The following is a 14,204-nucleotide window of genomic DNA, read 5'->3' as shown; positions in this document are numbered from 1 at the left end:
AAAGGAATTTAACGAAAGTAAAATGTAAAATAAGTGTGAGTCAAAACTGGATTATGTTATTAATTGTTTTTAAATCAGTTTTCTTTTCTGTATGTGACTGTGCCAAATTAGAGAGATCAGAGGGGACCACGTGCAGTTGGAAAGTACTGGTGTTAGCAATCTGTCCACATCAACTTCCAGTTTCTGTGTTCACTTTTGTGATTCTGTGTCTAGATTAGGTTAGATTCCCTACAGTGTGGAAACAGGCCCTTCGGCCCAACCAGTCCACACCGACCCTCTGAAGAGTAACCCACCCAGACCCATTTCCCTCTGACTAATGCACCTCACGTTATGGGAAATTTAGCATGGCCAATTCACCTGACCTGCATACCTTTGGACTGTGGGAGGAAACCAGAGCACCCAGAGGAAACCCACGCAGACACAGGGAGAATATGCAAACTCCACACAGACAGTAACCCAAGGCTGGAATCGAACATGGGACCCTGGTGCTGTGAGGTTGTAGTGCTAACCACTGTGCCACCCATAACAGCTCGCCTTGCCTTGTAATCTGGGTGACCTTATAGAGGTTTATAAAATCATGAGGGAATGGATAGGATACATAGGCAAGGTCTTTTACCTGGGGTAGGGGAGTCCACAACAAGAGGGCATAGGTTTAGGGTGAAAGGGAAAAGATATAAAAGGGACCTAAGAGGCAACTTTTCACGCAGAGGATGGTGCATATATGGAATGAGCTGCCAGAGGAACTGTTGGAGGCTGGTACAAGTACAGCATTTAAAAGGCATCTGGATGAATAGGAAGGGTTTAGAGAGATCTGGGCCAAGTGCTGGCAGGTGGGACTAGATTGGGTTTGGATATCTGGTCGGTATGGATGAGTTGGACCAAAGAGTCTGTTTCTGTGCTGTACTTCTCTATGACTCCATGACTCTAAAACCTGAGTGATGAGGACTTCTACATTCCGCTATTGAAAGAAAAATAACAATTTATTTTCTGAACTCTAATAGTGAATACTAAATGACTATTCACAAATCCAAGCCCGCCCTTTTCTTAACTACTTACTACCCAACTCCATAAAAAAATGCTGTTCCAATACACACTTATTAGACATTACACTAACTCAATCTCAAGACCACACAGCCTCTGTCTTCTCTGCTGTCTTCAATCTTCCGGCTTCTGGTCTCCCTGAGTTGTCTTCTTTATTTTTTACTGTCAGTATGTTTTACATGAAAAGGTAACTTTAATAGAGAGTGTTTTCTAACTTCATTGACAGCAAGATGTTAGATGGGCAGGTAGCTCTCTGGCTCTCAGCAGTTGCTCAGCTGATTGATGGCAGTTGCTGTCTGACCAGTTTTCAAAATGCCCGTGTATTTAATACCCCCAATAACACATGAAATTCATATACTTTAGAGTCAGAGAGTCATAGAGATGTACAGCATGGAAACAGACTTGTTGGTCCAACTCATCTATGCCGACCAGATATCCCAACCCTATCTAGTCCCATCTGCCAGCACCCAGCCCATATCCCTCCAAACCCTTCCTATTCATATACCCATCCAGATACCTTTCCCCTCTCACCCTAAACCTATGCCCTCTAGTTCTGGACTCCCCCACCCCAAGGAAAAAACCTTTTCTATTTACCCTCTCCATGCCCCTCATGATTTTATAAACCTCTATAAGATCACCTCTTAGCCTCTCATGCTCCAGGGAAAACAGCCCCAGCCTATTCAACCTCTCCCTACAGCTCAAATCCTCCAACCCTGGCAACATTCCTGTACATCTTTTCTGAACCTTTTCAAGTTTCACAATATCCTTTCGATAGGAAGGAGACCAGAATTGCATGCAATATTCCAACAGTGGCCTAACCAATGTCCTGTACAGCTGCAACATGACTTGCCAACTCCTCTACTCAATAAAGGAAAGCATACCAAAAGCCTGCTTCGCTATCCTATCTACCTGCGACTCCTCTTTCAAGGAGCTATGAACATGCACTCCAAGGTTTCTTTGTTCAGCAACATTCCCTAGGACCTTACCATTAAACGTATAAGTCCTGCTAAGATTTGCTTTCCCAAAGTGCAACACCTTGCATTTATCTAAATTAAATTCCATCTTCCACATCTCAGCCCATTGGCTCATTTGATCAAGATCCTGTTGTAATCTCAGGTAACCTTCTTTGCTGTCCACTACACATCCAATTTTGATGTCATCAAACTTACTAACTGTATCTCTTAAGCTCACATTCAAATAATTTATCTAAAAGTCGTAAAGTAGTGGACCTAGCACCGATCCTTGTGGCACTCCACTGGTCACAGGCCTCCAATCTGAAAAACAACCCTCCACCACCACCCTCTGTCTTCTACCTTTGAGCCAGTTCTGTATCCAAATGGCTAATTCTTCCTGTATTCCGTGAGATCTAACCTTACTAACCAGTTTCCCATGGGGAACCTTGTCGAACGCTTTACTGAAGTCCATGTAGATAACATTTACAGCTCTGCCTTCATCAATCCTCTTTGTTACTTCGTCAAAAAACTCAGTTAAGTTTGTGAGACATGATCTTCCACGCACAACGCCATATTGACTATTCCTAATCAGTCCTTGCCTTTCCAAATACATGGACATCCTGTCCTTCAGGATTCCGTCCAACACTTGCCCACCACCGACGTCAGGCTCACTGGTCTGTAATTCCCTGGCTTGTCCTTACCATCTTTCTTAAATGGTATCACCATGTCAGCTAACCTCCAGTCTTCTGGAACCTCATCTGTGACTGTTGATGATACAAATATCTCAGCAAGAGGCCCAGCAATCACTTCCCTAGCTTTCTACAGAATTTTAGGGTACACCTGATCAGGTCCTGGGGATTTATCCATCTTTATGCATTTCAAGACATCCAGCACTTCCTCCTCTGTAATATGGAAATTTTTCAAGATGTCACCATCTATTTCCCTACAGTCTATACCTTCCATGTCCTTCTCCATAGTAAATACTGATGCAAAACACTCATTTATTATCTCCCCCATCTCCTGCGGCTCCACACAAAGGCTGCCTTGCTGATCTTTGAGGGGCCCTATTCTCTCCCTAGTTACCCTTTTTTCCTTAATATATTTGTAAAAACACTTTGGATTGTCCTTAACTCTATTGCCAAATTTATCTCATGTCCCCTTTTTGCCCTCTTGATTTCCCTCTTAAGTATACTCCTACTACCTTTATACTCTTGTAAGGATTCACTCGATCTATCCTGTTTATACCTGACATATGCTTCCTTCTTTTTCTTTACCAAACCCTCAATTTCTTTAGTCATCCAGCATTCCCTATACCTACCAGCCTTTCTTTTCACCCTAACAGGAATATACTGTCTCTGGACTCTCATTATCTCATTTCTGAAGGCTTCCCATTTTTCAGCCATCCCTTTACCTGCGTACATCTACTCTCAATCAGCTTTTGAAAGTTCTTACCTAATATTGTCAAAACTGGCCTTCCTCCAATTTAGAATTTCAACTTTTAGATCTGGTCTATCCTTTTCCATCAGTATTTTAAATCTAATAGAATTATGATCGCTGGCCCCAAAGTGCTCCTCCACTGATACCTCAGTCACCTGCCCTGCCTTATTTCCCAAGAGTAGGTCAAGTTTGTTAAGTTGGTACATCTACATACTGAATCAGAAAATTTTCTTGTACATACTTAACAAATTCCTCTCCATCTAAACCCTAACACTATGGCAGTCCCAGGCTATGTGTGGAAAGTTAAAATTCCCTACCATAACCACCCTATTATTCTTACAGATAACTGAAATCTCCTTACAAATTTGTTTCTCTATTTCCCTCTGACCATTAGGGGGTTTATAATACAATCCCAATAAGGTGATCATCCTAGCAGTTTTGAGAAGGTTTATAGCTCAGATTGAGGTTTTGGATGTAGGTTTGCTCACTGAGCTGGAAGGTTCATTTCCAGACGTTTCGTCATCCTACTAGGTAACATCATCAGTGGGTCTCAGGCGAAACACTGCTGATAATTCCTGCTTTCTATTTATATAGAAACCCAAACATATAAATAGAAAGCAGGAATTATCAGCAATGCTTCGCCTGAAGCCCAGTAGGGTGACGAAACATCTGGAAATGAACCTTCCAGCTCAGCAAGCAAACCTACATCCAAAAGGTGATCATCCCTTTCTTATTTCTGAGTTCCACCCAAATAACTTCCATGGATGTATTTCCGGGAATATCCTCCCTCAGTACAGCTGTAATGCTATTCTTTATCAAAAACACCACTCCCCTTCCTCTCTTGCCTCTCTTTCTGTCCTTCCTGCAGCATTTGTATCCTCAAACATTAAGCTGCAAGTCCTGTCCATCCCTGAGCCATGTTTCTGTAATTACTATGACATCCCAGTCCCATATTCCTAACCATTGCCTGAGTTCATCTGCCTTCTCTGTTAGGCCCCTTGCATTGAAATAAATGCAGTTTAATTTATCAGCCCTACCTTGTCCCTGCCTGCCTTGACTGTTTGACTCATTTGTGTTCTCAACTGTACCAGTCTCAGATTGATCTCTTTCCTTACTATCTCCCTGGGTCCCACCTTGCCGCCATCACCCCCCCCCCCCCCCCCCCCCCCCCCAACCTTATTAGTTTAAATCCTCCAGAGTAGCTCTCGAAAATCTCCCTGTCAGTATATTAGTCCCCTTCCAATTTAGGTGCAATCCATCCTTCTTGTACAGGTCACTTTTACCTCAAAAGAGATTCCAATGATTCAAAAATGTGATTCCTTCTCCCATACACCAGCTCCTCAACCATGCATTCATCTGCTCTATCTTCCTATTCCTGCCCTCACTAGCTCTTAGCACTGGGAGTAATCCAGATATTACTAGTCTCAAGGACCTCCTTTTTAAATTCCTGCCTAACTTTCTATATTCTCCCTTCAGAATCTCAACCTTTTCCCTTCCTATGTCATTGGTTCCAATGTGTACAATTTGATTGATTTTTAGGTGTCAAAGCAATACATTCAAGCTCGATTGGGTTTTAGTATCCTAGGTATAATTTAAACTGATTGGTTAAATTCAAATTGTTGTCAAAACATCAACCAAAACTCAGGTATCCATTTAACAGCCATTTGCTACATGTATGTATTTTAGAACAGTTTGTCTCCCGGCCTTTCCATTCAGGCAGCTGAGCTTGCACTTCAAGTTTACTTCAAAATTCAGAAAACGCTTTCTATTTTAAAACGAACATACATGGTTTCAATTTCATAACAATACACCCTGCAAAGTAGCCTGTGCTATGGCTGCTGGTCACATATTCTATATTCTGGTTATAGAAGGCAGTGGAGGCCCAGTCTCTGGATTCGTTTAAGAAAGAGTTGGATAGAGCTCTCAAGGATAGTGGAATCAAGGGTTATGGAGATAAGGCAGGAACAGGATACTGATTGAGGATGATCAGCCATGATCATAATGAATGGTGGTGCAGGCTCGAAGGGCAGAATGGCCTACTCCTGCACCTATTGTCTATTTTCTATTCTATTATCTATTTCATTTCTAACAAATGCATTATTAAACTCATAGTCTCACGATTATCATCTGGCAGCAGCAAGTCTTAGATTTTTCACTGAGTATAGGTTAGACTATAGTGATTAGCAGTGTTTACTACTGAAGTTTTGATTTCTGGAATTCTGGTTTGTAGATTTATATTTTTCTGCAGTTTCTTTAATTCTTTCATTAGTTGCCAGTTCAAGGAGTTAGCTGTATGTTATGGGTTATAGTTTTACAATCGATATAGCTTGACATATTTTAGGCTAGGAATAAAGCTTATTTTGACACATATATGTCTACTCCCTGTCAATTTAGAAGATGAAACTCTCACATGATTTATTCATTGTTTGAGTAATGGGTAGTTGTTGAAGTCAGTTCACTTCGTGTTGAAGTCAGTTCACTTAGCCGCGGTCTTGAGCCAATTTATGAAGATGTTTATCAGACAATCAGCTTCTTATCATTTCTCCAATGCAAAGTTGCATAACACAGCCCTGCACTTCTTCCATGTGACAGGCCTCTCCATAAATCATTTTGGCTGTGAGAACAGAGGCAGCCATTAATGTTGTTTGGAAGCCGTCTATCAGAGGTCATTTACTGTCAGATGATTGCTGGAGGGTATTTGAAGTCAGGATTTGGCCACTTTGACACAGTGCAAGTACAGCATCAAAGACAAATGCTGCTGTCCACAATCACTAAAGCTATCTGCAAACATGACTGATCATTTGAAAGTTTAAGTGAGGAAATTATTTGGAGTCAGATTTGACTGAGCATTGACAGACAAAGTCTTGTGACCTTAAATTGTTTGTTTGGTCATGACCACTCCCTTTCCACTATCCATTAAGATTTTGATTAATATCTATTAAATTTGAGTACCTCTGAGAAAAAGACCATTCTGTCAAAGCCTTTTGTCTTGCATGCACAAAATTCACAAGATTCTCTGCTCATTTCTTAGGCCAATGCCTTGATCAATCAAGCCACCTTTTCTGATTTAAGATTTAGTCAATGCTTGATAGTCAACTGTCAGTCCTCACCTCACTGGTGCGTTCTCCATGTTAACACCTCTGCCAATCAGACTCTATGTGCCAGCCAATCAGCACTCTCTTTTCATACAGTATGAAGATTGTAATCCCTTTAGTTTTGTATTTCTTGTGAATTGTCCTGATAAGTGCAAGGCAATGTACCTTTTTGTTTTAGCAATACTCAAATACTGGTACGACCAGAATATTATTCATATGTTAAATTATGTAACAGGCACTACTGATATGAGCCATGTCATGGCTTGAAATTGCATTGTTACCTTGGTAATCCAGGCATTGGAAACTTTCACCACAATTGATCCTTTCACCTTTGCCAGTTAACAATGCCTTCAGGAAAGGTAAATAAAAATGAACTTAAAATATCTGGTATCTGAGTGATACTTTTCATTCAGTCATGAGATCAGGACATTGCTGGCTGGGCCAGCTTGTTGCCTGTCTCGAGTTGCCCTTGATCAGTCAATCAATGGATAAGTATTGGATAAGGACAGAAAACCAAATGCAGCTAAACCATTTTTTAACCTTTAGAGTTCTGAAAGATACAAATATTGCTGCACATGTATAGGATTCAGGCAGATCTTGCCATATTGAAAACATTTTATTATAATTTAGCATTTATTTTGCAGAACTCTGAGTGACCTTATAATATTCTGGTTGAAACTTGGTGGACCCTTTGATGAACATTTATGTAATCACCAGTTGTTATTTCTAATAATTTAGTAACTAGGTGACAGTAGTGATAGAACATAGAACATAGAAGAATACAGCGCAGTACAGGCCCTTTGGCCCTCGATGTTGCGCCGATCCAAGCCCACCTAACCTATACTAACCCACTATCCTCCATATACCTATCCAATGCCCGCTTAAATGCCCATAAAGAGGGAGAGTCCACCACTGCTGCTGGCAGGGCATTCCATGAACTTACGACTCGCTGAGTGAAGAACCTACCCCTAACTTCAGTCCTATATCTACCCCCCCTTAATTTAAAGCTATGCCCCCTTGTAATACCCGACTCCATACGCGGGAAAAGGTTCACACTGTCAACCCTATCTAACCCCCTAATCATCTTGTACACCTCAATCAAGTCACCCCTAAACCTTCTTTTCTCTAATGAAAACAGCCCCAAGTGTCTCAGTCTTTCCTCATACGATCTTCCTGCCATACCAGGCAACATCCTGGTAAACCTCCTCTGCACCCGTTCCAGTGCCTCCACATCCTTCCTATAGTATGGCGACCAAAACTGCACACAATATTCCAGATGCGGCCGCACCAGAGTTTTATACAACTGCATCATGACCTCAGGACTCCGGAACTCAATTCCTCTACCAATAAAAGCCAGTACGCCATATGCCTTCCTCACCGCACTATTTACCTGGGTGGCAACTTTCAGAGATCTGTGTACATGGACACCAAGATCCCTCTGCTCATTCACACTACCAAGTATCCGACCATTAGCCCAGTACCCCATCTTTTTGTTATTCTTCCCAAAGTGAATCACCTCACATTTAGCTACATTGAATTCCATTTGCCACCTTTCTGCCCAGTTCTGCAGCTTCTCTATATCCTGCTGTAACCTGCCACATCCTTCCTCACTGTCAACAACTCCTCCGACTTTCGTATCATCCGCAAACTTGCTCACCCAACCTTCTAACCCCTCTTCCAGGTCATTTATAAAAATGACAAACAGCAATGGTCCCAAAACAGATCCTTGCGGAACACCGCTAGTGACGGCACTCCATGAAGAAACTTTGCCATCAACTACTACCCTCTGTCTTCTTCCATCCAGCCAATTCCTAATCCAAACCTCCAAGTCACCCTCAATGCCATATCTCCGTATTTTCTGCAGTAGCCTACCATGGGGAACCTTATCAAACGCCTTACTAAAATCCATAAATACCACATCTACCGCTTTCCCCTCATCAACCTCCTTCGTCACCTTTTCAAAGAATTCAATAAGGTTTGTGAGGCACGACCTGCCCTTCACAAAACCATGCTGACTATCCTTGATCACATTATTCCTATCCAGATGTGCATAAATCCTATCCCTTACAATTCTCTCTAAGACTTTGCCCACAACAGAAGTGAGACTCACCGGCCTATAGTTACTAGGGTTATCCCTACTCCCCTTTTTGAACAAGGGAACCACATTTGCTATCCTCCAGTCTTCTGGCACTACTCCTGTAGACAAAGAGGACATAAAAATCAAGGCCAATGGCTCTGCAATCTCCTCCCTTGCTTCCCAGAGAATCCTAGGATAAATGCCATCAGGCCCAGGGGACTTATCTATTTTCACCTTTTCCAGGATTTCCAACACCTCTTCTCTACATACCTCAAAGCCATCCATTCTACTTATTTGTGACTCAGTATTCACATCGACGACAATGCCCTGTTCCTGAGTAAATACTGAAGAAAAGTATTCATTCAGTGTCTCCCCAATCTCTTCCGCCTCCACATGCAACTTCCCACTACTATCCTTGACTGGACCTATTCCTACCCTAGTCATTCTTTTATTCCTAACATACCTATAGAAAGCCTTAGGATTTTCCCTAATCCTACCGACTAAGGACCTTTCATGTCCCCTCCTTGCTGCTCTTAGCTCTCTCTTCAGGTCCTTCCTGGCTACCCTATAACTCTCAATCACCCCAATTGAACCTTCACGTCTCATCTTGAGATAGGCCGCCCTCTTCCATTTAACAAGGGATTCCAATTCCTTATTAAACCACGGCTCCCTCGCACGACCCTTTCCTCCCTGCCTGACAGGTACATAATTATCAAGGACACTCAATAGTTGCTCCTTGAACAAGCTCCACATATCATTTACACTCTTGCCTTGGAGTCTACTTTTCCAAGCCACACATCCTAAGTCATGCCTCACCGCATCATAATTTCCCTGACCCCAGCTATAACTCTTGCCCTGTAGTACACACTTATCCCTCTCCATCACGAGAGTAAAAATCACCGAATTATGGTCACTATCCCCAAAGTGCTCACCTACCTCTAATTCTAACACCTGGCCTGGTTCGTTACCCAGAACCAAATCCAGTATGGCCTCACCTCTTGTTGGCCTGTCTACATATTGTGTCAGGAAACTCTCCTGCACACATTGAACAAACACTGACCCATCTAACGAACTTGAGCTATAGCTTTCCCAATCAATATCAGGAAAGTTAAAGTCCCCCATAACCACCACCCTATTACTGTCACTCATCTCCTGAATCACCTTCCCTATCCTTTCTTCTACGTTTCTAGGACTATTGGGAGGCCTGTAAAAGACTCCTAACAGGGTGACCTCACCTTTCCTATTCCGAACCTCAGCCCAAACTACCTCAGATGGCAAGTCCTCATCCATCGTCCTTTCCACCACTGTAATACTATCTTTGACAAGCAATGCCACACCTCCCCCTCTTTTACCCCCACCTCTGACCCTACTAAAACATTTAAATCCTGGAACCTGCAACAGCCAATCCTGTCCCTGTTCTAGCCATGTCTCCGTAATAGCCACAACATCGAAGTCCCAGGTACCAACCCACGCTGCAAGTTCACCTACCTTATTTCGTATACTTCTTGCATTGAAGTATACACACTTCAAGCCACTTTCCTGTTTACAGACACCCTCCTTGGAAATTGATGCCATGTTCCTAACCTCCCTACACTCCAGGCCCTGCATCCTGAAGCTACAATCTGGGTTCCCATGCCCCTGCAGAGTTAGTTTAAACCCCCCCCAAGAGCACTAGCAAACCTCCCCCCAAGGATACTGGTGCCCCTCAGGTTCAGGTGTAGACCATCCTGTTTATAGAGGTCCCATCGTCCCCAGAAAGAACCCCAGTTATCCAAAAACCGGAATCCCTCCCTCCTGCACCATCCCTGTAGCCACGCATTTAAGTGTTTTCTTTCCCTATTCCTCGAATCTCTATCACGTGGCACGGGTAACAAACCAGAGACAACAACTCTGTTCGTTCTAACTCTGAGCTTCCAACCTAGCTCCCTGAAAGCCTGTCTAACATCCTCGGCACTCCTCCTACCTATGTCGTTGGTGCCAATATGGACCACGACTTCGGGCTGCTCCCCCTCCCCCTCCAGGACCCGGAAAACACGATCAGAGACATCACGTACCCTTGCACCTGGGAGGCAACATACCAAACGTGAGTCTCTCTCGTTCCCACAGAACCGCCTATCTGTGCCCCTAACTATCGAGTCCCCAATTACTACTGCTCTGCTCTTCTTCACCCTTCCCTTCTGAGTAACGGGGACAGGCTCCGTGCCAGAGACCTGAGCCCCGTTACTTACCCCTGGTAAGTCATCCCCCCCACAAGTATCCAAAACGGTATACTTGTTCTTGAGGGGAATGGCCGCAGGGGGTCCCTGCACTGGCTGCTTCCTCCCAGTCCCCCTCACTGTCACCCATCTATCTGCCATCTTTGGAGTTACTACTTCCCTATAACTCTGATCTATGACCCCCTCTGCCTCCCGAATGATCCGAAGTTCATCCAACTCCAGCTCCAGTTCCCTAACACGGTCTTGGAGGAGCTGGAGATGGGTGCACTTCCTGCAAGTGTAATCGGCAGGGACGTCGATGGCATCCCTCACCTCATACATGTTGCAGGAGGAACATTGCACTGCCTTCACTGCCATCCCTCTAAAGCTAACTTTTATTTAAAAAAAAAACTGGGTCTAAAGAATACAACAAGCAAAATTCAGCACTTACCTACTTACCACAACAGATGTTATTATTAGGTTAGAGGAGGAGGGCAGGTGGGAGGCACTACCCGTGTAGTGCCTCGGGTTCCTCTCCTTGGCGCTTTTAAAGGGGGAAAAAACCTACCCAGGTAAGCTTACACTAACTGCTTCCGGGTCTCGGCTGCCCCTCTGGTCGTCGTCACTTCCCCCTGGTGCTCCCGCTCTTTCTGTGAAGAGAGAAAAAAAAAAACACCGCTGCCCGCTACCGGTAAGCACTTTTAAAACCAAACGGTCTTACCTTCACTGCTGCTCGCACTGGAAATGACCGACGGCTTCGAAGGGTGAGTATAAATACTCACCGCTTTCCTTCCCGGCTGCCCCTCTGGTCGTCGTCACTTCCCCCTGGTGCTCCTGCTCTTTCTGTGAAGAGAGAAAAAAAAACACCGCTGCCCGCTACCGGTAAGCACTTTTAAAACCAAACGATCTTCTGTTTAGTTTTCATAATTGCTTAATATTTTGTACAATAAAGCCAGTTTGTTATATTTGTTTTTGCAATATGCATTTGAACATTTTAATGATGCTCAATCTTATTGAAGGTTCTGTAACCTGGTTGCTTTTCAGATTGTATTGCGCCATAGTCGTCATCCTCCCATAATGCAGGATATCTCGTGGCCTTTGGCCATTCCATTCAAAGAGCAACGCTATTACAGAAGTCCAAGTGAATCAATTGGCAATAACTACACACCAACAGCAAGCAACCTGAAGATAAAGGATTTGAAGCATGCATTCCGGGCAGACAAAACAACTACTGCAATGCCAGCATGTGCAATGAGGAATTATCGTATCTGTTCAATTAAAAATATCAAAGTAAATGGAAAGCTATAGTCATACTACATGTGAGGGTAGTGCTGATTGGTTGGCAAGTGCATTCTGATTGGCAATACCTCAACTAATTGCAGTCATGCTTTCCAACCAATCAGCATGATTCTCACTTTTAGTTTGCCTTTAGTTTGGTATTCTTGCAAATTGTCCTGATGACTGCAAAATAAAAAGCTTTGACAAAATATGTTCTTTTTCAGCAATACATTTTCAGCTAAAGAAAGATTTTCATTTATAGAGACTTTTCAAGACCACAGGATGTTCCAAAGCCAATGAAAATCTTTTGAAGTTCATACATTGCTAGGACGTAGGAAATACAGCAGCCAATCTACACCAAGCAAGCTCTCACAAGTAGCAATGTGATTTCTCAATATTAATTGAGAGACAAATACTGATCACAACAACAAGGGTAGAATTTGAAATAGTATTATAGGACCTTTCACAACCATCATGTAAGGGCAGACAGATTTAACACCTCATCAGGAAGACAGCACCAACCAAAGTTGCATTGCTTTAGCACTGTCCTGGACTTTTGTGCACAAGTGGGGCTTGAACCTTTTAATCTGGAGCAAGAGTAGAACTAATTGAACCACATCCGATTGCCTGGAATTTCCTGCCTAATGCCCTCCAATTTTGAAGGCTGTTATATAAGTCTTCTAATTTCACTTTTAATTTAACTCTACTGCTGGTTACTATTTCTCCTCCACAAAGAGCTTTGGGATATGCCCTGGGTAAATGTTAATTTATGGCCTCATTGGAAATTGGGGCTCACGTGTTTTAACAGCTGACTGTTCCCTGGCATTGCATCAAGTCAAATGGACAGAACAATGTTCCCAATTGGAAACTACTTTTTTGTTTCTGTCATGTGAAGGTGTTTGGTATGCTTTCCTTTATTGGTCAGAGTATTGAGTACAGGATTTGGGAGGTCATGTTGTGGCTGTACAGGACATTGGTTAGGCCACTGTTGGAATATTGCGTGCAATTCTGGTCTCCTTCCTATCAGAACGATGTTGTGAAACTTGAAAGGGTTCAGAAAAGATTTATAAGGATGTTGCCAAGGTTGGAAGATCTGAGCTACAGGGAGAGGCTGAACAGGCTGGGGCTGTTTTCCCTGGAGTGTCGGAGGCTTACAAAATAATGAGGGGCATGGATAGGATAAATGGACAAAGTCTTTTCCCTGGGGTCAGGGAGTCCAGAACTAGAGGGCATAGGTTTAGGGTGAGAGGGGAGAGATATAAAAGAGACCTAAGAGGCAACATTTTCACGCAGAGGGTGGTATGTGTATGGAATGAGCTGCCAGAGGATGTGGTGGAGGCTGGTACAATTGCAACATTTAAGAGGCATTTGGATGGGTATATGAATAGGAAGGGTTTGGAGGGATATGGGCTTGGTGCTGGCAGGTGGGACTAGATTGGGTTGGGATATCTGGGTCAGCATGGACGGGTTGGACCGAAGGGTCTGTTTCCATGCTGTACATCTATGACTCTATGACTCTATATTCATGTGGGCAACTGCTAATTGGTCCAGCATTAACTGTCCATCTCTCATTGCATTTGAGGAGATGGTGGTCATCCACTTCCTTACCTCTGAAGTCCATGGGAGAATAGTGGTGGTAAGGACAAATACAATGCAGTTGGGTAGAGCATTCCAGGATTTGAATTCAGTGACATTGAAGGAATGGTGCTATATTTCTAAATGAGGATGGTTAGTGATTTGAAGAAGAACTTGTGAGTCGTGTTGTTTCCATGTATGTGCTGCCCTTGTTCTTCTGGATGGTAATGGCCATGTGTTTGGCCTGTGCTGTCAAAAAAAAGCCTGGATGAGTTGCTGCAGTGCACCTTTAGATGGTATTATGCAAAGGGGAAATTATGGATACAAATAAGCAGAGGTACTTACAGAAAGCAGGTGCTTTGTTTTCAGTTGCAGTTGACTTAGAGTATCCTCTTTACTATGAAATTTTCATTTCCATAAACATGCTATTTGCTAATCTATTGCCAAAGTTCCACTAGCAAATTGGGAGAACTCATGAAGAAATTCCTAGCTGAAGTCTTTTAAAAGGCTGTGTGTTCATTATGGTTCATTGTTCTTCCAAGCAATTGGTATG

At 43.1% G+C, this 14,204-nt stretch overlaps 1 protein-coding gene across 1 annotated transcript in view; it reads left to right on the top strand.

Annotated features, from left to right (window-relative positions):
• dnah3 (dynein axonemal heavy chain 3) overlaps positions 1-14,204 on the top strand; it is a 208,567-nt gene that overhangs the window by 27,737 nt on the left and 166,626 nt on the right. The window contains exon 3 of the mRNA XM_043712084.2: positions 11,843-12,062. Within this exon, the coding sequence (XP_043568019.2) occupies positions 11,843-12,062 (220 nt within the window). The remainder of the gene's footprint in view (positions 1-11,842; positions 12,063-14,204) is intronic.

The sequence above is a fragment of the Chiloscyllium plagiosum genome, unplaced genomic scaffold (assembly GCF_037043375.1).
Source record: "Chiloscyllium plagiosum isolate Xiang-an unplaced genomic scaffold, Cpla_swu_hap1 HiC_scaffold_20, whole genome shotgun sequence".
Classification (NCBI taxonomy): Eukaryota; Metazoa; Chordata; class Chondrichthyes; order Orectolobiformes; family Hemiscylliidae; genus Chiloscyllium; species Chiloscyllium plagiosum.
This window is presented reverse-complemented; position numbering and strand designations above follow the sequence as displayed.